The sequence below is a fragment of the Leuresthes tenuis genome, unplaced genomic scaffold, assembly GCF_036924035.1.
Source record: "Leuresthes tenuis unplaced genomic scaffold, fLeuTen1.0.hap1 SCAF_10, whole genome shotgun sequence".
NCBI lineage: Eukaryota > Metazoa > Chordata > Actinopteri > Atheriniformes > Atherinopsidae > Leuresthes > Leuresthes tenuis.
The window spans coordinates 11,474,936-11,498,202 of NW_027325364.1; the positions used below are offsets into that span (position 1 = coordinate 11,474,936).

Below are 23,267 nucleotides of genomic sequence, written 5' to 3' on the forward strand. Positions count from 1 at the left end.
TTTTTTTCCCATCAAATTTCGGAGCGGTGTCGCTTTTGAGATTTATGACCAGCGCAGGCTTCCGTAGTGATCATAGAGGAAGAATGGCCGTCTGGATGTGGCTCCGCTGTGTTATAGGGCCTCATCTGCAGCGAATTCACCGTTCACCGGACCAGTCTCGACCCGAGGGCAGGTCGAGCAGGAGGGTAGGGATGTGTAGTTGATTTCAAAGAAAACTGCGCGAAATTTCATTTAATTAATGTGTTAGTTGTCTGTTATTGAAACCCTGCTGCTGTCACTGCACTGCATAGACCGAAATTAGTCTTTGGTTGAATGAAATGACAGGCAGGCATACAAAAACACGCTTCGCTGTGTCTTTTCGTGTTTTTCTATCTCGTCGCTACAATAACAAGTCTTAACTGTATATCAGTCTAACTCTTGGCACTATGGCTTGTTGTTTTTTCATTTTCTTTAAACTGGTTCATGTTGCTAACAGTTGAGATAAAACTTTGAAGAAGAAAAACGAATGGAAACGAACAGAAACGAATAATGACTATAACCCCCTTCAAGTTCGACCCAGCTGCTGAGAGTCTGTGTTTAGTCAGAACACGATCTGTCTGTATGCAACCCAATCTTTACTCTTGATCTTTTGAGATGACGACGCTATCAGCTAAGCTAATGTTAGCTAAACTCGTTCAAATAAATAGCCGCAGTGCTCTTGGTATGAACAACATTTCACCATTTCTGCCGCCAGGGATGGAACTACCAACCCAGGAGTCTGGAAAAGCACACTGGCAGTATTCTTGGTTGGGTTAGTATTGCATTTTGTGTTATCATGTTAAAAGAGGTAGGGACTTATTTGATTAAAGTGTCTAATTTCTTCCCCCAGGCTTCAACACTGTGGTCCTTGTCTTACTACAGCTCCCCTCTTCTTCTCTGCTATCTTTACAGGAAAGGTAGGCTGTGTGCTGCAGATTTGGTGTAGCACCACTTTAAACTAATGCTATGAACAAAGCTGAAACTGTCAGGAATATCAGTCAGTTCACAGCTAGAAAACTGCACCTGAAAAGAAATTGGCAAGATGACCATAAAGAAAAAAAAAGTCGGTACTTTGAGAATTTGTAAATTTTTGGAACTTGAATGGGATATTTGAGAACATCACTTAGTCCGTGTTGGTGTAGAGTCTCAGTCATCCAGGTCAAGGTAGCCATAAGAGCTTGAGTAAGGGCAACAGGGACCAAGAAAAGAAGTCCAGTTGCCCTTATATAAGCTCTTAGGATGACTTATTTGTCATATTTGTCACTATTTCTTGATGGTTGATAGATCAAAAAAACAATCTATTATTCAAGCCAAGCTATTATTTTAGCCGATGTTCAGAACAGGGAGATATGTGTTTTTTATAAAAGGAGGCAGTCGTGGGGTTTGGTGATTAAATGTCAAACATATAAAGTCTTAGTTATGTTATATCTTGACAAAATTCCATGCTAAGTCTGAGAGAGATGTGATAAATAGTTTTGTTTGACGCACAGGAAATACTTTTGAGCTGCTTGATTATTATGTGTGATTTTGTGTTAATAATATTTGTACATAACATGGTTATATTATTGCCCTGTTCTATACCCCCCTCCACTTTATTAGAGCAGCAAATGGCTAACAAACGTGTTTCTCCTCTTGGTCTAGCACCTTTACACTCCTAACTCATGACCTTCGTGTGTTTTATTAGGAGTTTTGAAATAGAAACGTGTTAAAATGTCTTTCTTTATTCTCTGGGTGACCATTTTCATCTAATGGAGTTGTGCTTGTAAATTGCTGTTCTCCTACAAGTGGAATTAATATGAACTTAATCAGCTGATTCATCCAATAAGACTGCATCAGTAGAAATTAATTGCTTGAAGTTGTGTGTCACTCTTTAATGTATGATTGAGCTTCTGAAATTGATTTCTGCACATGGTTGCACGCTAGCAGCCAGAATCTTTTTATTGGTTATTCGGCTGTTATTTAGCCTTGTCTCTGTGTGGGTGTGTGTGTGTGTGTGTGCGTTTTTTGTTTGTTTTTCAGGCTATATTTGCAGCAGTAAGTTAGTTCCAGTGAGTCAGTATGTGGGAACCGTGATTGTTTGTCTTCTTGGAGTGGCCTGTCTGAGAGGTGAGACTACAGATTTTAACCTACAGCAAAGCAATAACAAACTCAGCTCATTCATCTCTGGATATCACAGCAAATACTGAGCATGCTGCACACCAATAATATTTCATAACCATTCAGACTTTTAAGCCAGGTCTTTAGCCACAAAGCATACTAAACACTCCCTTGAGGCTTTGCAGCAAGATATATTTTAGTGGTTTTTTTCTTTGCCTTACATGGACCCTACTTATCTGTCTCTCCTGCCTAATTTCCCCTCTCTGTTTTCCCCCCCAAGGGTGGGGAAGATGGAAGAGCTCCGAGTATGTGCAGTTTATCTCAATTCTTGAGGAAACTAAGAAGAATCACACTCCAGCAAACAAGGTGAGATCATTCAGGCTTGGGGCAAGTGCTATAATGCTACACTATAATGCTTAAGAAATCACCTGGAAAAGTAATTATTTTAATTCTTATGATTACCAATTTCATTGAATGTTTTTGTATGCTTTCCTTTTAGAAAAAACTGAGGGGCTATGACTTTGATTTTTCATATTGGCCTGCGGATTTTAATTGGACGGAAGTCAGCAGTCCGTAGGTTTTTGCTCTTATTCTGTTTTAAATAACCATTCATTCGCTGCTGTTCTACTCCTGTCACTTCTTTATGTTTACATGCTGTAAAGGCAGTTTAAAGAATGCAGAATAAACACATCAACTGCTCAGTTTGTTTCACTGGATGTCTTTGACATAGGAAACTGTCCAAGGCGGGCGTTTCATTGCTGAAGCCAGAGCCCAAACTGAGAGGAGCTGCAGACAGTGTGCTCAACTCTGTGCGCACGTTGCCATGCCACATCATCGGGTAAGTATAAAACTACAGGCTGGTGCTTTTTTCAATGGTGTCACAGTAATAACATGCAACAAGTCTCCTAAGAAAGTACACTTCTGAACATTTCTTTTTTTAAAGAGGGTATTGTCTCGTCCTTTTCTTCCTCGCTGCAGTTTTCTTATTGCTCACTCATTTGGGAGGAGGATGCTGTATCCTGGCTCTGTGGGTTTACTGCAGAAAGCCATGAGACCCATGCTGCAGCAAGGCCAGGCTAAGTTAATAGAGGAGGTACAAGAACAAAGATTCTTGCTCAGTTTCCCGTTTAAAATGCTAAACACGTATCGTGCTCAGTCATTTATTTCTTTTCTCCGCTCTGTCACAGTTTGACGGCCAAAGGAACAAGCTGGTAGCCTGCGACAGTAATGAGATCGACACAATGTTTGTGGATCGAAGGAGAGATGGCAGCCAGAATGGAAAGACTCTGGTAAATGACTGCAGTGATTTGTTGTTTTTATGCCCTGGGATTGTTCCAGGGCCCAGCAAAACTTCTGTCATATTACAGATGGTTCTTGAATTGTGCCACAGGTCATCTGCTGTGAGGGGAATGCAGGATTTTATGAGGTGGGCTGCATGAACACTCCACTGGAGGGTGAGGAATGCTCTAACCTAACAGTCCAAGTATTTTACAGTGGCATTTAGAAGCACTGAATTCTCTTTAATCTGAAAATTGTTATATTTCAGCTCTAGTTTTTTTTTTATTTATATTTTTGTTGTTGTTGTTAATGGTGTGCTGCAGGTGGCTACTCTGTACTGGGCTGGAACCACCCTGGCTTTGGAGGCAGCACGGTGAGCAGTGTTGTAATATCTAGTGCCATAGTTGAAGCACACCGAACCTGAGTTGCTTTTATGTAGTTCAAACAGACCATTGGAAAAAAAACAGTATGTGGAAATTCTGGTTTCACTTGGGTATACTATTGCACAAGCGAGCACAGGCAGTCTATTGACTGATAGTCAGTGGGGAGGTTGTGCCTTTTAACTCATTTAAAGCTAAAAGTTTTTAGACTGAGAGATGTTATATTGAAGTATTAATATTGCATTTCTTATATGTATCTTTCTACCAGGGAGTTCCTTTCCCCCAGAATGAGGCTAATGCCATGGATGTGGTTATTCAGTTTGCAGTACACAAGCTTGGTTTCCAGCTGAACGATATTGTCATATATGCCTGGTCCATAGGAGGATTCACAGGTACATTGAGTACAAATATTTATTATTATTTGTAGGTCTCTTCACTTCATTCTTCTCACCACACATTTCTCTTTATTTCCTTTATTAGCCAGTTGGGCAGTGATGTCATACCCAGAGATCCAATCCGTGGTATTGGATGCCTCATTTGATGACCTCCTGCCTTTGGCCCTCAAAGTCATGCCTGACAGCTGGCGTGAGTACCAATAGCTAACTTACATAAACTCTTTCTGCAGATTGTTTCGTTTCAGTAATTTAAGTGTCTTTACTCTTTTCCAGGACCGTTGGTACAACACACAGTGAGGCAATACATGAACCTCAACAATGCAGAGCAGCTGCTCAAGTGAGTGGGACGATTGGATTAAAGCGACTATGAAACACGAAACATTATGCAAGACATTGCAGAGCAAAACTGAAACTAGATTTTTGTTGATCATGCGGTTAATTATCAACACAACACAACTGCTTCTCCTCCCCAGATACCAGGGACCAGTCCTGCTGATCAGGAGGACCAGAGATGAAATCATCACCACAACGTAAGTCCCCACAGCCCATGCTGAAATTTCTCTGCATCGTACATTTGATTTTTATTGGACCAAGGCAAACAAATTGTAAAGCTGGGAAATAATTGGGGTTGGCGTAGGGTTTCAGATTTCCTGGAAAGCCAAGCTGTGAACACTGAAAACACTCTCCTGTGTTTTGCACACAGACTTCTCTTTTGGTGCATGTGCATAATTGGAATGTTCTGATATCGAAGCCATTTGGAAAACTTTAGTATTAAAAACGGAGGGATTTTGTCATAGATGATTCTGAGAAGGCAGCCACATTGAATATTCTTCCTCTTGAACAAATGTGAGGAACTGTTACTTGGGAATTTTTATATTTTTTGTCCAGGATCCATACTGCTGATATTTTCTTTATTTTCTTTGCTGATATTTTGGCCCCATTGCTTATAACGCAGATGTACTTCTTTTTCTCGGTCTGATTGCAAAGAACATCAGATTGCTCTTATTGTTGCATTAACATTTCAGATGTCTCCTTAAATTCAGAATATTGTTCCTCATTAAGTACACGTATGTTACAGTGGTCCAGAGGACATCATGTCAAACAGAGGGAACAATCTCTTGCTCAGACTGCTTCAGTTCAGGTCAGTCTCCTCATTCTCACAGATCGAACCTCAGTGTTCACTGTGTATTTGCTCAAGTGGTGACCACAATATCCTCCTCAGGTATCCCAAAATAATGACAGATGAAGGGATCAGAGTCGTCAGACAATGGCTGGGAGCTTCCAGTCCGTTAGAAGAAGGTAAGTGGATCCGTGTCTGCGTACCTTAAAAAATGTTTGGTTATTTTATCTGTATTTAGGGGAACGATTCTATTATAAACGGATTGTAACGCCAGCGTGCTTTTTGCCCGCAGCATCAGTGTACAGCGGCTATGAAGTGGACGACGACTGGTGTGTGTCTGTGCTGCAGTCCTATCAGGCAGACAGAGATGTTTCGTTTCCATGGAGCGTTGGTAAGCTCCGGTTCCTTTAAAATTCACTCCAGGCAAATTAACTGCACCATCCACAAACATGTTTTGCCACATGGTGCGCTGATGTGGGCTGACACGTTTAATGTCACCAGGTGAGGACATGACTCTGGAGGGAAGGCGGCAGCTTGCTCTGTTCTTGGTAAGGAAAGTAATCTATTGTTATCCACACCCCCGATCTCAGTTGTACTCCCATCTCTCTGGTTAATAGGGTAGGCACTTGTCTTTATCTCATCTCTCCAAGCTGAATTTTTTCTTTTACACAACCTGTTCCTCCCATTCACCCAGACAGTCTCTGATTTCTTTTTCCAGCCAGTCTTTTTTTTGCTTACCTTCCCCCTTCTATTGAAATCCCCCCAAAAAAACACGTCGCTTCAGACATCATTACCACCAAGGAACACTGTTGTGGTTGCCATAGTAACCGGCTCACCTGTGCTCTCAGGTTGACTGGTGTAATATATTTCACCACGCTCAGCTTATTGAAGTCATTTAACATCAAACAAGAGGAGTGCCATCAATTACAGCTAATGTTCTGCTTTCCTCCCCTGATAATGCCTTCTAAATCAGGCTTTATTCACCTCCCGTGTAAACCCTTAAGAGATGGGAGAGATTTGTAAGGCACTGAGTCAGATAGACTGAACCTAATATAATCAAGCTCTGCACTTTTTTGTTCGTTGCCCTCCCACACATCTAATTCTCCATTCCTCCTCCATCCTCGCTGTCTTTTCTCCTCCCTCTCCAAGGCACGGAAGTACATGCGAAACTTTGAATCGACACACTGCACCCCTCTCCCCGCCACTGAGTTCCATTCGCCCTGGAGACTGTAAAAAGAAAGGATGAATGGATGAGGGGAGACGAACAGCAGGATAGTTGATAGCCTGTGGTCAGAGTGTTCCTGGCATGGTGTGAATGTACAATTGTGATTTTTTGTTGCAGATTTCCCTGACACACAGCCAAAAACTTGTAAAATATAGTACTTTTTTTCCTCCTCTCTTTTAAAAGGTTACTGTCAAGTCATTTGGTTCAGTGTTTCTTTTAAAAAGGAAAAAAAAAAGGTTGCATTTTAAAATAAATGCATGAGCCATTACTCACTCCCTCCATTGTTCCTTCTTCGGCTGTATTTGTAAAGCAAATGTAAGCAGACATGCATTTAGACAGTTAAATCCTCATGTCAGTTTAGAGAAAATGTCCTCTTTAAAAATGCAGCCAAAGTGTTGAAGCTTTTCAGGTTTTCCTTTTGTGGGCGCAGTCTTTCTGTAGAAAGCTGTATTCTAAAATTACGCTCTTAAGTGTTCCATTAAATGTGCTGAATACAAATTTGAGATGAGGGATTTCATTCTTTGGGTAATCACATCATACAAGTGTTCGCAAAATTTGATATATAAAGGGACCTTGATTAATAGATTGACCCAGAACAGCTGCCATTGTCAGTAATAAGAGCTTTATTGTATTCTTTCCATACTACAGTCAAATTGAAAATTAACATAAAGACTTGAAAATGAGGGAGTGAATCCTGATTTACATAACACAGAGAGGGAAATTACATCATTTTCCTGAAATTGTCTATGGCTTCTTTCACTTTCTCAAGTTCAGTCTGGCTCTGCCGTAGCTGTGAAGGGGAAAAAAAGAAGCTATTATTTGCCAGGAATTCACATATCTCACAGCTTGAGAAACCCTGCAAGTCAATTTCTTTTTCTCACCTTCTCTGCATCCTGCTCCTGCACCTTCACCGGCACCTTCTCCTTGTAGTCATTCTTCGCCATCTTCTCTCTCAGTTTTTCCATCTGTTTCTCCAACTCACCTTTCTTTGTCATCAGCTTAGTCACTTCCTTCTCCAAGTCAATCAGACCCTGGGGAGTAGAAGGTGAAGTGAAGAGACGGACAACAGTAAGAAATGGCAAACTTGTTATTTCAGGTCTGCAAAGGAGAAACTGATAAAAAAAAATAATAAACTCAGCTAAAATTCAAAGTGTTCCCAGCACACCTGCCCGGATTATCACATAGATGATGCTCGTTTATGCCTGTTAGGACTCAGAATTTAATGGGAGCATTCAGCTAATTAACAACTAAAAAACCTCACCAAATCTGTAGCATAAGAAGCCTAAAAACACACTGCATATCAGAGAGAATGAGGCAGATGACTGGCTCTCACCTTCAGCATAAGGTTGACAGTACATCTGTCAGAAGCGATAGCCACAGCGCAGCCTTCTGGGACAGGCTGGTTGGCTGTCAGCGGGATGACGGCCTGAGAATAAGACAAGGTCTGAATTTGCAGAATGTATTTCTGCACCAGTGACACAGTTGCAGTGTCTATGCACTGAAGGTAGCCTAGAAGAGGAAACAAAAATAAACGGCAATTTAGGGATCAAAATCATTTACGGTATTTACAAAAAGGCAATAAGAAGCCTGAGCATACTTTTGAAATGTACATATTAGTTACTTTAAATCCATTTAACACCGTATGTTCACAAGTTATATAAAAATGTCACGTACACAAAAGGGCTTAAAATGGAAATAATTGCACTCGAGTGCAGTACTCAGCAACCTATAGAATCACTTGCTTGTTAAGTGTGTCAGACTCTCTAAAAGGTGGTGGTGCGTAAAACGTCAAAGGTTTGAAACGTTTTATAGTAATGTAGTAATGCTTAACATCACAAACTCACAGTCAGCTCTGGTCTTTGTCAGGTTGTAGTCGGCCCTGAGTGATCGTATCGTCTTGACCACCGTCATAATGAACTCCATGTCCCGGTCAATCTGCTCACTGTTCCAGCAGAACTGAAAACGAATCACAGAAAAGCCTTTGGATCCAGAAGTCAGCAGAGAGTATCTCTGTGATCATTACTTCAACCCATTTTTTTTTTTTAAGTTCCTTATCTCACCTCCTGGGTGTCGGGGTAAGATGTGACACAGATGCTAGAAGGATCAGTCTGAGGCTGTCGTCGTGGTAACCTCTGGTAGAGTTCTTCCGTGACAAAGGGCATCATGGGAGAGAGAAGACGCAGACCAACCTCCAGACAGGTGTAAAGGGCTTGTCTGCACACTGCAGCTCGTCTCCGGCTGGCATCATCTTCCTCAGCTTTACTGAATACCGGTTTCACACTTTCCTGGATAACGAGAGGAGCTTGTTATGGCCCACAAAAGAAATCTGATCTCAGAAGTAAGAATGAAATGGAAAATGAAGCGGCCCGAGGCTGCTCAGCTGTCTTAAAGGGTTTTATTTTTCACCAGGTAGACATCACAGAGCTCGTAAAGCCAGAAGTTGTAGATGGCGGTGGTAATAGCAGGGAAGTCGTAGGCTTTGAAGCCAGCATCACAGAGAGCAACAGCAGCACTCAGCCTGGACAAGATCCACCTGTCTGACACGTTCTCCTCTCCAGACATCTTGAGAGGATGGGAGGAATGTAAAGACATGTTCAAAAAAAAAAAAAAAGGTTTAGTTGACATGAAATCTGTAAGAGGTGCATCCCAAATGTTGGTGTACACAAGCCTGTGAGGCCACACACGGGAAACTAAAGCGCCAGACAAATAACTGGAGTAGAAGGATTTGTTTTTGTCACCTGGGCTTTCTCTGTCGGTACAAAGTTGTCACCCAGCGTCTTCATGGCAAACTTCACAGCATTCCACAGTTTGTTGCAGAAGTGACGGTAACCCAGAATGCGGTTGACATCCAGGTTTATATCCCTTCCTGAGAGGCAGAAAAGGGACAGATTAAATGTATCATTTCTAAATTTCAACTGATAGAACTGCAGCACTGCTGTTGAGCTTTGTTACACTTCTTTTTCTTATGAAGTCAAGGTGGAGATGCAGGCCAGTGGCCACTTACAGGAACAAGTAGGGAAAGAAGAAAAGAAGACAAATGAGTTCACCTTGGCTGGTGTAAGCGCACAGGGCAAACCGGAGAGCATCTGTTCCACACTCCGGGATGCCATTTGGGTAGTCTGATTTCTGACCCTGCTGAGCCTTTTCTACCTCCAAAGGATCCAGGTTGCTCTCCGTCAGCTGGGCATGAAGACCCTGTCGGATGGAGAGATGGGGAGTAAAAAAAAATGGGTGGACGTGTTCAGCAATTTTCTCGCCCTTTTTTTTTTTTTTTTGTTAATTCAAAGAATAAGAATTCTCTCTCAGCTGCTTAATGTTTTAATTGGCAAGGGAGGAAAAGACCTTTAAAAGGAAAACATTCAGGGCAAAATTCAGTTTACTCCAAGTCATGCGATGCCCTCTAGAGGACAGGTCGGCTTCATCTGACTGAAAAATTTCCCAGCAGCTGATTCAGAGACTGATAGACTCAATAAAAGCTTGTTGGAAGAAGAAGTAGGTGCTCGATAAAGCTTATATAAGAATATTGGCCTCGGGGGGGGACTGAAGAGTGTGTGGTGACCATAACAAAGGGAGGGAGAGACGGAGGAGGGTATGTGCCAGTGTGTTGGCGTCTATAGGAGCTTGCATCGAGGCGTTTTATTGGGCTGTACCTCTAGAGAGATCCCTGTGATGACATCTAGTGGGTCAATGACGTTTCCCAGAGACTTGCTCATCTTCCTGCCGTGAGCATCCCGCACCACCGCATGCAAATAAACCTATTAAAAAAGAAGAAGCGTGTCATTTGAACAGTCATTTGATATCCTGTTGCGTCATGCCGTGGGATTGGCACACACCTCTTTGAAGGGCAGCTTGCCAGTCAGTTTGAGGCCCATCATTACCATGCGGGCAACCCAGAAGAACAGGATGTCATGGCCCGTCTCCAGCAAGGTACCGGGGTAGAACACATTCAGGTCCTCTGTCTAAAGGAAGACCATTCGAGAAGGTATCGTATGAACACACTAAGAAAACAACCCTGTTTCAAAGTCATACTTTATGGGGTTCTCTGAAATGGACATAAACCGGTTTAATATATTAATAAAAGTTACAAGTGAACTCAGAATTGAGGTGACTGCATTTCCAGTTTACACGATTTTCTTTACAGCCGTGCTTCTTCTGCAGAAGAGATTCTACCTCCTGCGCCTTTCATCTCAGTATGAAGTCAGTTGACCTCAGCGTCTTACCTCATTAGGCCACCCGAAGATGGAGAAGGGGAAAATGCCAGATGAGAACCAAGTGTCCAGAACATCCTCATCTGAAACACAGGAGGAAAAATGATTTAATATCTACGAATATGGAGGAGAATTAATTAAATTCAGTCAATTTGTGTGTTGGCATAGCCTGAAGTCATCAGATACCTTACTGATACAATAAAAAGTCAATCTTACCCTGTCTGAGGGTGACTTTGTCTGCAGACACACTGAAGCGTTTCGCTGCCTTTTCTTTGGCTTCCTCCTCCGATCTCCCACTCACCCAGTAATGGCCGTCCATGTCCTGAAGGAAAAATTCAAATAAAAACAACGACAGGGAATAAATCAAAACAACAGGCAAAGACATGAGTAATGGCGATGAAAACGGCTTTTATCTTTCATCTTAAAGCCTCCAGACCTTGACAGTAGAGGCAGAAGTCAGCTTACCTCTCCTGGTTTCACTGAAGGATCGTTGACAGTGACAAAGTAAGCGGGAATACGATGACCCCACCACAGCTGCCGAGAGATGCACCAATCTCTGAAAGAAAGATGAAAAACTTGAAACAGGACTATGTACATATTTAATCATTTTAAATAATCTGGTTTTGGGATCTGAAGCTATTTGCAGCCCATTTGATGACACAGTCTTAATAGTAATTTTTCTATCAATTAAATTGAAGAAAGAAAAAAAAATCCAATATTTCTAAATTGGAATTTGCTTCTTAAGTATCTCTGGACTCTAAAAGCAACTCAGAACCAATTAAAAACTGCTGCAACCCCTCTACTGTGGTATTATTGAGACTTTTGGCCTTTTCCTAATTGCACTTTTTTAAGTACAATCTGAAATGTAACTAAAATCTAAAATACTCTGAGACAGTACACCAACGGTGGCCATAAAATGCCGTCAATGCTCGTTTTTTTTTTTTTTAAACATAAAAGAAGATATTTACCTTATGTTGTCCAGCCAGTTGAACCACGTCTTGTGGTGGTGATCGGGGATGATTTTGAGTCTGCCCTCTCTGACAGCGTCTGCAGCCTGTTTCCCCATATCTCTGCAGTTCACATACCACTGCGGCTTCAGCAGAGGCTCCACAATGTCCTTGGAACGACTGACAGAGAAGATACACAGCGGGGCTTAAAAAGTTATCCCAAATCTGACAAATAAATCTCACAACTGAATGGCCTGTGTTCCAACTGCACACTGAAACGCAGCTTTACCTGCAAACTGGGACGACCATGGGGTTGTCTTTGATCTCTTTAAACTGGCCTCTGTCCTTGAGCGCCTGAAGCACCGCTTTTCTGGCCTCGAAACGTTTCATGCCCTGGGGAGACGGAAAGAATGGTTAAAAGAGGAAAAAATAGAAATAAAATAGCAACACAGAGCCAACTATGAATAAGCTTGACACTTAGTGTCACACGGTGAAAATGAGCACGCTGCAGGAGGCAGGACGATAATGAGACACTATACCAAGAATGGAGGGGGCACGTTAATGAGAAGGCCATTTTCATCCAAGATGTTGATGAAGGCCAGATTGTGTCTCTCTCCAACCTCGTAGTCATTATGATCATGGGCAGGGGTGATTTTGACAGCACCTGAACAGAGAATGGTGCAGGGGGACAGGAGAGGCAGAGAGAAAAGGAAAGGATAAATGTAATGAGGAAAAGGGCCCAGCTTATCAAGCTGATAGGATCAATTATTCTCACCACACTGCAGAATCACAGTCCCATCATCTTTCCCTGCGGCCGAGCCTACCTGTTCCAAAGCTTATGTCCACAAAGTCGTCGAAGACTATCGGCATCTTGCGGTCACAGAATGGGTGCTGCACCGTTTTTCCCTTTAGATGCTGATACCTGGGGTCAGTGGGGTGGACAGCTACAGCAGTGTCTCCCAGCATAGTCTCAATACGAGTCGTGGCCACAATCACCTCTTCATCTAAAGAACAGAGAGGGAACAAAAAGTTTAAAGAGCACTTACTGAAGCAGCACACAGCGTCTTCGTTAAAATGTTCTGTTCACGTACCTGATCCATCCACCTTGTAGGCAAAAGACACCAAGACTCCAAACTCTACCTTCTCCTTGTAACCAGGCACAGGCAGCAGAGTTCTGCCAGTGAGCTCCTTTTTATCCACCTTAAAGACAAACAGAAGAATTAATCAAGAGGACACGCCGCAACCAGAATGGCAAAACAGATCCAGGGTTATGAGTCGAGCTCCTTCAGCACCTTTAGTCTCAGTATGCAAACACAAATGTTTCATATGCAACAAACTCCTCACCTCTACCAGTGTGGCAGCCTCTGCCAGGAAAATGTGGTACATTTTCAGTAATATCTGATCAAATAGCAATTAACTAAAGAACCTCACGGTTTTTAATAGGTTTTGATGTCACTGTGTGCTACTTATACACACAAATCAGACAAAGCTTTATAAAACACACAACCTGAATAATGTTGGTTAAAACGCAACCAAAGCGTGAAGTCCTAAAATCAGAGTAGTAGACTAAAAGACTTATGTTTGGCTTATGTGCTTATGTTATGTTTGTGAGCTTTTCAATTCTCAACAGGTTGTAAAAACATGTCTGACAGATTTGACTATTTTTTTTATACTTAAGGAACACACACACCAGAAATGCACATGTGGGATCACATGTAGTTAATCACTGACAACGATTTTGAGCACATGGCATCTCATGTCGAAGCTGAAAAGACAAATTCACCAGTAGGGTGAGCAGCAGGTGAGTTTTACTTTACTAAATGCTACTGCTGCAAACTAAAGTTACTGTTTTTTGTACACAGGGTGAGGAGAGCGACACCTGTGTGGATTACAAATGTAACCATTTTCATACATTCTTTGGCCTTTCATTAAGATTACAGCAGACGTTAATATTACGTTGAGCTCGCCCTCTGTGGTTTTTACAGATATCTGCTTATCAATGCTCCTGACACATAATGAAATATAAACATTAATTATCCTCAATTTCTGATGGGGAAGACACCAGTCCAGTCATTTATATTAAAACCAATGTCGAAACCTTTCACAATACAAAGCCACAAGAACAATGAACTAATCTGATCTGCCCCACCCATGAATGTAGGGTGGAGCAGATCAGACCACAAGTATTCAAGCACGATCCGTAAAAGCGGAGTAACTTGCTTCTATGTCAGAGATGGCAGAGTTTAGTGTGCAGGACCAGTTGACCAGCCGTTTGCTCCTGTAGATCACCCCCTCATCGTGCATTCGGATAAAGGCCTCTTGAACTGCATAGGACAGTTTCTGAAAAGAGAAATGAAACGTGAAAAAATAATACTTTTCCTCACTTTACTCAAACAGATGAGAGTTTAGGGATTTGGGAAGACTTACCGGGTCCATTGTGAAGCATGCTCTGTCCCAGTCCAGAGAGGATCCCAGTTTCTTTAGCTGGTGATAGATACGGTCTCCCTTCCTAAAAAGGCAAATATTATCCCGGCATGTCTCCAATGTACATCCTTTCAAATGTTGTTTTGACTTCTAGTGTCTTTACTCACTGGTTCTTCCATTTCCAGACTTCCTGGATGAAGTTTTCCCTGCCCAGATCGTGACGGCTCAAACCCTTCTCTCTCATTAGCTTCTTCTCCACCACCACCTGGGTGGCGATGCCAGCGTGGTCGCAGCCCGGGTTCCACAGGGTGGTCTCACCTCGCATCCTGTGCCTACATGGACAGAAAGGCTCTACATCAGCTAAAATACTTTCAAACCCAGGTGCTATTTAAATGGACAGACAGAAATGTTTTCACTTCAGGCTTGTGAACAGAAGAACTGTAGTTACCATCTAGTCAGAGAGTCCTGAATGGCGTTGGTGAGGGCATGACCCAGGTGAAGTGATCCAGTTACATTAGGAGGAGGGATGCACATCATGAAGATGCCACAAGGGTTCTGCTCACTAATACTCTTCCTCTACAAAAAGTAATGAGAGATGGGTCATGCAGACTCAGATTATCAATAAAAAATGCTCTCTGCTCTATTAATATCATCTAAGGTCAAGGACTCTTACACCATGCTCAGGCTTAAAAAATCCCTGCCTCTCCCACCATGGATACCAAGCAGCCTCCACATACTGCGGACTGTAAGAGTCAGGGAGCGGACTGACGACATCTGACACCAGGGGAGAAAGAAACAAAGACTCGAGTCATCCGTTTGAAGCGGCATCAAAAAAAGTGTTCATATTAAAAAGGGATGGGAGACAATGATGCTGCAAAACTCAGAATAACAAAAACACATTATTCAAACATGTTGTAGGAAGTCTGAGGAGACAGAGATGGGCTTTGAATCTCAGCAAATAACGTTTCTGAAGAAATATTAGACCTGAAACCAAATTAAAGTATTAAAGTACCTTTTTTGTGTGAACTGAGAACAGCAGTAGTTAAAGAAACTGCAGGTTTTTTTTTTAGCGTCTATCTAAAAATAGATACTCTCACAGCATGAAAGAAGACATAATTGATACAGTGCATGAGGATGGTCGGACACATAAATCCAGCACTGTGCAACAAAAGCAAACACTGTTTGCTCCTACCAGGCATTTTCAGATTATGGGAACATTCCGTAGCTCTTATTGACAATTTAACTACTTTTTTTTAGTGTTCACACTGCATGAACAGCTGCCAAATTCCATTAATAAAACTGCTCTTTTAAGGCTTTTTTTTTTTAGCTTCTTCTTAAGTGTCCCAACACAAGTGGAACCTTCTGTGAAAGTGAACGTGGAGGAAATATAACAAGAGTTTGACTACTATGCTACTGTGTTCCCATTAGCACTGTGGGTGCAAACAGGAAGAAATAAACCCTTCTCAGAGAACCTCTTCATTTAGTAACATCTGGGAGTTCCAAGGCCTGTCTGGTTGAAAAGTCAAAGAGAATACTCACCTTTTTTTTCTCCAGCAGGGGTAGGGACATTGTATGTAATCACACCCAGTTCCTTCTTCTCAGGTTTGGCTTTTTTCTGGGTAAGAAAATGCAGAACAGCACGCAACCGACAGTAAGCAAATTATGCATCTTATTTGTGATTTCTGACCATATCTATCTTTAATTACACAATCTGAAGGATTTCTTTTTGGAGGATTGAGTATCTATACCTCTGCTGGTGGTTGTGTCTTTTTCTTTGCCTCCATCTCCTTCTTCTGTTGGAACTTCTCCAGCTTCTCTTTCTTCTTTGCTTCCTTTTTCAGCTGTGCCTCTGTCTTTGGTGGACCTGAAAGAGGGAAAGAAAGTAAGTACCGTGCAATATATGATGATACATGCACACAGATGCTTATGTGGGCTTTGCTTACCATTTGCTGCAGCACTGGCAGCTGGACTGGCATCGGCAGCTTTAACATTGGCAGCAGCACTTTGCGTCTTTGGTGTTACTGGCACCGCATTCTGACACAGAGAAATCTCCCCCAAAACCTTCAGGAACTGCGGCTGGTTAACGCAGGTTGTGAACCATCTGGTAACATTGGTCACTTCCTTCCTGTCCGATGGCTCTAAAGCCTATAAACAAAAATAACAACAGATATCAGACCTGCTTGCAAGTCTACTTCTAAGAGGAGAATCGTTGAAGACAAAGTGTTGCACAGCACACATACATATTTGAAGGGAAGAAGAACAGCTGTAGCTACAGCCAAATCAGCCAAGGTGATGCTCTCTCCCACTAAGAAAGTTCTCGGTGACAGGGCCCGATCAAGAACTTTTAGAACACGCATCAGCTCTGCTCGGGAACTCTGTTGGAGCTGAAAGCACATTCGTCAACAAAGAAGCCTTCACGGGGAAAATATCAATAAAAAAAGGTGTTCAAGTCACTAAAAAGTATCTGGATACCTTTTTATCAACTCCCATGATCCCCAACAAAGGGAAGACCACAGCACAGGACACTGGGGTCAGCTCATTATCTGCAAAGCTGAGCCACTGCCACACCTGGCTCTGCTGCTGTGGACCTACACCAGCTTTCTTCCCCTGATAGGCCAAGTACCAAGACACAGCACTCGCCCCACTCAGGACAGAGTCACCATCCCCGGCACCCAGGACCAGGGTTGGTCTAGATCGGGCATTCAGGGACACAGGTGGGTCTTCTGTGATGATCTGAGGACGTGGAGATGGACAAAACTCTGCAGCTATGATAGCCAGGAGACTCCTGAAGTCATCGGGATGAGGGGAAACATAGAGAGTGGCCATCTCTGAAGGAGAAATGTACATTGTGAGATAGTTTAAGGACATTTTTACGCTCTGTCTACGATCATTGAAGAGTTTGACACAACATCATCAACATGTGGGACAAACAGGGAAGTGGGTGTTTTAGTCGGTTTAACCAGTTGAGTAGCACAACTACAGTCTTTCCGGGATATATGGTGAAGTTAAGTCGGTAGTGTTGTGTAGCAAAACTCATTTAAACGTGTGTTCAAAAAGCCTAATGGCTAGTAAAGCCTAATAAAACATTACACAGGTCAACATCATTTTGAGAAATCGCAACTGATTTTTTTTAGCTGGTTAGCTCTCTGTGCATCTCTTCTGCAGAGCTGATCTTTACCACCTGTCAGCTGAAGTAAATCCTGCAAGGATGGTTAGTTAGTTTTAGCTCATCAGTCAAACTAAAGCTGCAATTTTTGTTATTTTACGGTAAGCTTTACCGACACTTTACACTTGTTCTTCAGTTAGTCTTTGAGAAGCCCGAGGCTTTTTCAGAGACAATGTTTACAGTAAGTAACACTTACCTTTGAATGAAACAGAAAGAGACGTCAGCTTACTTAGCACACACAGAGCCACATGAGTACGCTCTGTCTCTGCGCATGCGCAGTCTGATGCAATGAAGTGACGTATTCGGGTTTCCTCTGCCACTTCCGCCAGAAAAAGATTTTTATTATTATTTATCATGATAATAAAGGTGTAACAGAATTTATACCTAAAGTAGAATCTCTGCTTACTGTCTTTTTAGTTGATCTAATCAAAGTAATAAATGTTTTATAAAAAACGTCTTTTTGTTTTGTTCCACTATTACAAATCCATGACAAAACTCAAGCTTTCAAAAAAGATAAGGAAACCAAATTATACATGATACAAGCCAGCATTTTCTTTATTTCAAATGTAAAGATGCAGAAATGATCACACAATTTGTCTTTAGCAATTGCATCCTAAAAGCAGTGTGCACAGTGTTTGTTTTCCCTTTTCAATCACAGTTCTCAGGTACAGCAGATCACAGATCAGACAGCTTTCCACAGTGAACAGTAGGAACTACAGCCGACAGTATTTGAAATTTACTACAGCTCGGTAAAAACATCTGGAAATCCTTCTTTAACAACTAAGGCATATCAAATGACATCATCTTCAAACATTTTGTTCATGTTTTAAACTCCTATGTGCCGAAAAAATTCAAGAAACAAGAGAAAGTAGTTGAGGCTGCTTTCATCCCTCATTCTGACTCCTGCCCAAAAGCCTCTCTGAATGCACCAATGACCATATCCACCATGCCCATAATCAAACCCCCTCCAAACCTGAAACCATTGCCCACTCCACTTCCACTTCTCCAAACTAACCTACCCAAACCTCCACCTACAGCTTGTGCTTGACCACCTATCTCCGACATCACAGTTCCCACATAACCCTCACTCTGCTCATACAGCCGCCCTCCAAAGAACTTTGTCACCGACCAAGTGTTATCCAGTGCATCACCAAATATCCCCATCGTGTCCCCTGTCAGGGTGCCTATGCCTGTAAATCCAGTGTGGCAGCTGTTCAGCAGGGCACCCAGCATTGAGGATGAGCAATAGTAAATGCTGGAGAAGCATGTCCCACCAATACCCAGCAGCATTTCTGCTGCTGAGCCCCCCCAGGACAGGAGGTCAGAGGTGATGAGGTGGAGCAGGGTGAAGATGTCTCCAGGTAGGGTGAAGAGAACTCCAAGATCCTCCTGAAGAACGTAGGTCACCTGAATGGAGACAAGGAGTGTCAGTTTTACAGTGAACTTTTAAAAATGAGTTTTTATGAGTCATCCTATGACCACACACAGTCTACAGGAGGAGCAACTCTTTACATTCATTTGCATACTTTCAACCAAGACAGGTTTGTCATGTTCTGCATTTGATGTTTTTGTCATGTTCTGTTTTTCTGTCTCAGCTTTAGTTTTGCCATGTCCTCACCTTTTTCCTCAGTTCCCTCTGGTCTGGTCATCAGTTCCACTCCAGTTTTCCTCAGCTAAACCATGCCACCAATCACTCTCCCCACAGTATTTAATCTCCCAATTGTTCATCGTCATTTGTCAGATCCTTACTGTCACCTCAAGTTATTGTTATTATCAAGCCAGGTTTGTTTGTTTGTTCCTCGTTTTTTTGTTTGGTCTGTTTTGTTGTCTGGAATTCCGGCTTTGCCGCGTTTTTCTTACAGTTTTTTTAATAAATCAAGTTTTACTTTGATATCTGCATTCGGATCCTCTCATCTACAGGTTAAAATGTAACTTAAGGACACAAAACCAACATTTACTGTCAACAACGATAGCTCAGAATAAAAAGAATAGCCTATCTTTATTAATCTGAAATGACAGAAGATGAATGGAGTTGCTTTACTGTTTTTTCTGTAGCTTTTTGAACACTTGCTAAAACTTAATAGTACTCTGTTTTTTACTCATTTCATAATTAGCTGTTACCCTTTTTCCTAAGTAGTTACCATTCTATAATACATTTTATTTATCATTATTATTATTTAATTTTATAATGACCAAGGACTGCTTGTAGCTGGTCAAATTAAAGGGGCAATCCATCAATAATACAGAAGAAATCGATCTTTATACACCATGATGAGGAGATGTTACCGGATAAATTGTGGATCCCTGAAGTCTTATAAACTAACCCCAATTATGTCATTATAAATTAGGTCTTTATCCATAAAAGTCAGATCAAGATGCAATATTTTTCTTTTCCTTTTTCTAAATCTCTTATTTTGACTTTATGAAAGTGTGATGCAACATTGCTTTGAGTTTAAACAACATGACATTAGGTTGAAAAGTTTCATTCTGCTGTTTCACCTGTCCAGGTAACTGTGTGATGGTTGAGAACACAGGCCGCAGAGGAGCTTTGAGGATGGACAAAATGGTGGACAGGATGAAGACCAGAGAGCTGGTGGAATTTGCGTTCGTCTCTTCTTCGCTAACAGTTTCTGGGTCATGATGCTGCTTGTCGCTGCTGCTCAGTGTAGTCACTTCATCTGCTGTGGTTTCTTTTGTAAGCTCAGAAACATCAGCCTCCTCTGACTGAGCATCAACACCAGCCACCTGTTCAGAGCCTGTCGACGCCTCTCTTTTCTCTGTTACGGCTTCATGTGCGTCGGGAACAGTGCTTTCTGAAGCCACGTCTGCAGCCTCTGCCTCAAATTCTTCGGTATTTCCAGGGAGCCCCTCACTGTGAAGACCCACTGTGATCGCAGCTGTTTCCCATTCTCCTCCTCCACAGCCCTCAGAGAACAGCTGCGATGCTCCGAGCATCTCCTCCAGCTCCTTCATGCTCACCTGCCTCTCCTCTTCTCCTGTCTCTTTGATTAGCCCCACGCTGAAGCCACCCTTCCCCTCTGTAAGAGCGCAGCACACTGCAGACCACAGCGGCTTCGTCTGACACTCCTTGTCTCCATCCTCAACTGCCACGAATCTTCCCGCCCCCATTAGGATGTAGATATCACCCTCTAAGGTGCTGCACTGGGGAATGATGCTTGACTTTACCAGTGCTGTGACTGTTGAGTCCCAGTGATGAAGAGGGGAGTCCGTGGGTGAGACAGGAGGAGATGGATCTCTGCTTCCTCTGAGAAGTCCTGGGACTGCGACTTCCACTGTCTGGCAGACAAAATAGTAAAATTAACTGTTTAATGTATATTAGCATGTACCTGTTACCCCAGTTAAGTCACATGTGAATCAATACATTTTAACAACAGTTCCAAAGTTTCCTGAGATGCTTGAAATATTTTGTCACCAGGCCAGGCTTTTCTTCCCTAACTTATCTTTATCACCCTATCAATACATTTGCTTAATGTACGTCAATTAGCTAGTTTGGAATCGCCAAACAAACATTAAGCATCTGACTTTGAACCAATCGGCTGATCAATCAAAGCAGACTGGACCCTTCAAGAGGTTGGCCTTAAAGGGACGGTTCAGTTTTTTAAAACTGGAGTTGTGTGACTTGCTTATGGGTAGTTAGTCGATTTGAATATTATTTTTAGCTTATTGTGAAATGTTGGATAATTGTAGCAATTTTTAGCAACTGTTATTCAAATGGAACCATCCGAAAACTTTATAGGTGAAATGACTCCTGAAACAGCAGCGATGCTACTAGGATGCAAGCTCATCACAGGCCCCTATGGACACTAAATTTATCTGGAGGAGCCACCAGCTAAGCGTCTATCTTAACAATACTATATGTTAATTATTTGTATTCTAATGCAGAATTTGAATTTGCAGAATTCGGCAACTTTGGGTATCAGATTAATGTAGTTTGATTAAAAGTAGAGTATTTCCTTCTGAAGTGCACTGAAGAGGGAATAATGTGATATTATATCCCTCATGTACCTTAGTACTTGAGTCAATGTTGTTACTTTTGACAAAAAGCTTCTGTTTACATTCTGTAACTTTAGGCATGCCTATGTTGTTTTTCCCAGAGTGGCTCTTTTAAAATTAGGACTACTTTAAACAGTGTCACAAATGTGTCCTTACCACATACTCTTCCTCCCTCTCTCTCCATCCATGACTGAGATGGAAGGCAGAGTAGACAGCTGTGTCACAGGTCGGTCTGGACAGAGTGGCAAACGCCTGTCCTCCGGGCAGTCTGTGGCAGAGTGGGCGCAGCAGCGGCCCGGCGGAGGCTCCCCGAGGAGGCGTCTGTTTGTAGAAGCAGTCGCTGCAGAGGGTGAAGCCTGGCTCTGAGTTGAGCTCAGCTGGAAGAGACAGGCCTGGGCCCAGCACTGCCAGCAGCCAGACAGCCGCAGCAGCTGCACTGACAGCGGCAGGACACAGCATGATGGTGGTGAGCTCAGCAAATCCCCCCAGACTCACAAACGCACATTCACAAAGAGTGGGAGGGAGAGGCTTATAAATTATCCAGTGCTTTCCGTGTATAAATGGAAAAGGCTGCCAAGGATGGCTGCTGATGGCTTGTTGTTTCCCTCACTCGCTTCTTGTTTCGTCGCCCAGCTCGTCTGCAACCATGCCTGCCTTCTTTTTAATGTCAGCTGTACTCTGAGAGTGAATCTGTGTTTGCAGGCACAATCTTGCTTACTCCTTCATTTGCCTTTCCCTGACTGCCTCGCCCCCTCTGTCAGTTCCACCCTCTGACTCTCCCTCTGGCTGTACCTCCATTTCACCCCTCCCTCTCATACTCTATGGTTACACCTTTAACATCCATTGCTGTTATGTACACAGGCTAAATCCACACCTACTATCTACCTGCAAGTCTGCATTCCATATGCAATAGAATTTGCAGAAATTTACTGAACTAACAAACCGTTCAAATCCATTACTCTTGGAAACATACATTCCTGAGAGTGCTGACTCACAGCAGTTACTGCTTCCAAATCAAACAAAACTTCTCACTAGAAACTGTGAACACATGAGTGAATGAGCTTAAAAATTAACAAGGTCTGCTTATAAAATCCTTATTAAACCACAATCCTCTGACAGCCGGAGATTCGTGGGTCATTGTCTCACCAAGAGTGCAACAATTCCTGAAATCTGAACTCTCACACTAAACACACACTTTCAAGGCTTGTAAATTTCAGATAATCCTTTCTAAATATTAAAAGCACGCCTGTTGAGACATGATCATGGCACTGATTAGTTTTACTGAAGCCATTAAGGAGGGAAACCAGAAATAGGGATGTAATCTCATAATCTACGACTGAGTATGTGCAAGAGTAGACAGAAAACTTCAAGCATTCTTTTTGACATCAAGAAGAGGTGGAATTCTGCCAGACTGCCTTCATGTTGGTTAAGAAATACAGCTAAGACGAGCCAAAGGAGCCCCTGTACCTCTGTTAAGAGTAGAGTCATATTCGTCTGCAAAGAGGTCAAGCAAGCAAAGAGAATGAAGGTTTTAGTGAGGATACTCTGCAAAGGAATGACAGATTTAGGGTGTGGCAAATGGTTAGGGTGGGGCATCGAGCCATACTGTAAGATATCTGTAACACCTTCACAGCTTTTTAGACATTCAAAGTGGTGCAAAGAGACTTATTTTGAATAAAGGAACAAATCCTGTTTTTTCTTTTTTTTTGGTAAAACTGCCTCAATGACTTCAGTGAACAAAACATGAGACAGCACTTAGTTTTAAATAAAAACCTTTAGTGAGCTGAAATGACATTTTAATATGACGAACAACTTCATGGGTCGAGAAGCAATACAAAAAAAAAAAAAGGCATTTTTGACATCAATAATACTTTTTAGCATACTCTTCAGTACATATTAAGGGTGTCAAAACCTTCTGTGGCAAGAAAACAAACAAACAAAAATCCAAACGTTAAAAACAAATGGGCTATAGCACCAAAATCTGAGATGACGGTT

General features: G+C 42.2%; 3 protein-coding genes across 3 annotated transcripts; 1 reads left to right on the forward strand and 2 right to left on the reverse strand.

Moving 5' to 3' along the window:
* Nucleotides 1–45: 45 nt before the first annotated feature.
* abhd16a (abhydrolase domain containing 16A, phospholipase) lies at nt 46–7,011 on the forward strand. Its single transcript, XM_072393961.1, has 20 exons — nt 46–185; nt 734–790; nt 869–935; nt 2,038–2,124; nt 2,396–2,481; nt 2,615–2,688; nt 2,846–2,953; nt 3,094–3,208; nt 3,303–3,404; nt 3,506–3,569; nt 3,717–3,766; nt 4,042–4,165; nt 4,254–4,358; nt 4,442–4,505; nt 4,642–4,698; nt 5,247–5,309; nt 5,391–5,467; nt 5,581–5,679; nt 5,790–5,836; nt 6,438–7,011. The coding sequence occupies exons 1-20, from the start codon at nt 84–86 to the stop codon at nt 6,519–6,521; spliced, it is 1,632 nt and encodes a 543-aa protein (XP_072250062.1). The 5' UTR covers nt 46–83; the 3' UTR covers nt 6,522–7,011.
* Nucleotides 7,012–7,118: 107 nt separating this feature from the next.
* On the reverse strand, nt 7,119–17,559 carry vars1 (valyl-tRNA synthetase 1). The gene is made up of 29 exons (XM_072393956.1): nt 17,455–17,559; nt 16,565–16,920; nt 16,333–16,476; nt 16,036–16,237; nt 15,841–15,956; nt 15,632–15,707; nt 14,766–14,866; nt 14,541–14,668; nt 14,260–14,424; nt 14,096–14,177; nt 13,889–14,008; nt 12,760–12,868; nt 12,493–12,672; nt 12,208–12,332; nt 11,958–12,061; nt 11,690–11,848; nt 11,187–11,277; nt 10,938–11,043; nt 10,734–10,804; nt 10,347–10,472; nt 10,164–10,268; nt 9,561–9,708; nt 9,252–9,379; nt 8,920–9,075; nt 8,574–8,798; nt 8,358–8,469; nt 7,847–8,022; nt 7,395–7,544; nt 7,119–7,303 (listed from the first exon to the last, which is right to left on the reverse strand). Exons 2-29 carry the CDS (start codon nt 16,916–16,918, stop codon nt 7,235–7,237), a joined length of 3,828 nt encoding a protein of 1,275 aa, XP_072250057.1. The 5' UTR covers nt 16,919–16,920; nt 17,455–17,559; the 3' UTR covers nt 7,119–7,234.
* A 226-nt stretch (nt 17,560–17,785) lies between these two features.
* On the reverse strand, nt 17,786–22,110 carry LOC140315779 (uncharacterized). The gene is made up of 3 exons (XM_072393362.1): nt 21,429–22,110; nt 19,758–20,555; nt 17,786–18,665 (listed from the first exon to the last, which is right to left on the reverse strand). Exons 1-3 carry the CDS (start codon nt 21,729–21,731, stop codon nt 18,150–18,152), a joined length of 1,617 nt encoding a protein of 538 aa, XP_072249463.1. The 5' UTR covers nt 21,732–22,110; the 3' UTR covers nt 17,786–18,149.
* Nucleotides 22,111–23,267: the final 1,157 nt, after the last annotated feature.

Excerpts from the sequence above, each read along its gene's own strand:
- vars1 (XM_072393956.1), bottom strand. The coding sequence starts at position 16,918 with ATGGCCACTCTCTATGTTTCCCCTCATCCCGATGACTTCAGGAGTCTC. Across the intron at positions 14,425-14,540 it reads CAGGACTCTCTGACTAGATG|GCACAGGATGCGAGGTGAGA; the intron begins GTAACTACAGTT and ends CTGTCCATGTAG. Across the intron at positions 12,062-12,207 it reads ACGTGCCCCCTCCATTCTTG|GGCATGAAACGTTTCGAGGC; the intron begins GTATAGTGTCTC and ends CCGTCTCCCCAG.
- LOC140315779 (XM_072393362.1), bottom strand. The coding sequence starts at position 21,731 with ATGCTGTGTCCTGCCGCTGTCAGTGCAGCTGCTGCGGCTGTCTGGCTG. Across the intron at positions 20,556-21,428 it reads AGAGGGAGGAAGAGTATGTG|ACAGTGGAAGTCGCAGTCCC; the intron begins GTAAGGACACAT and ends TTTGTCTGCCAG. Across the intron at positions 18,666-19,757 it reads TCACACAGTTACCTGGACAG|GTGACCTACGTTCTTCAGGA; the intron begins GTGAAACAGCAG and ends GTCTCCATTCAG.
- abhd16a (XM_072393961.1), top strand. The coding sequence starts at position 84 with ATGGCCGTCTGGATGTGGCTCCGCTGTGTTATAGGGCCTCATCTGCAG. Across the intron at positions 2,125-2,395 it reads TGGAGTGGCCTGTCTGAGAG|GGTGGGGAAGATGGAAGAGC; the intron begins GTGAGACTACAG and ends TTCCCCCCCAAG. Across the intron at positions 5,310-5,390 it reads CTCAGACTGCTTCAGTTCAG|GTATCCCAAAATAATGACAG; the intron begins GTCAGTCTCCTC and ends TATCCTCCTCAG.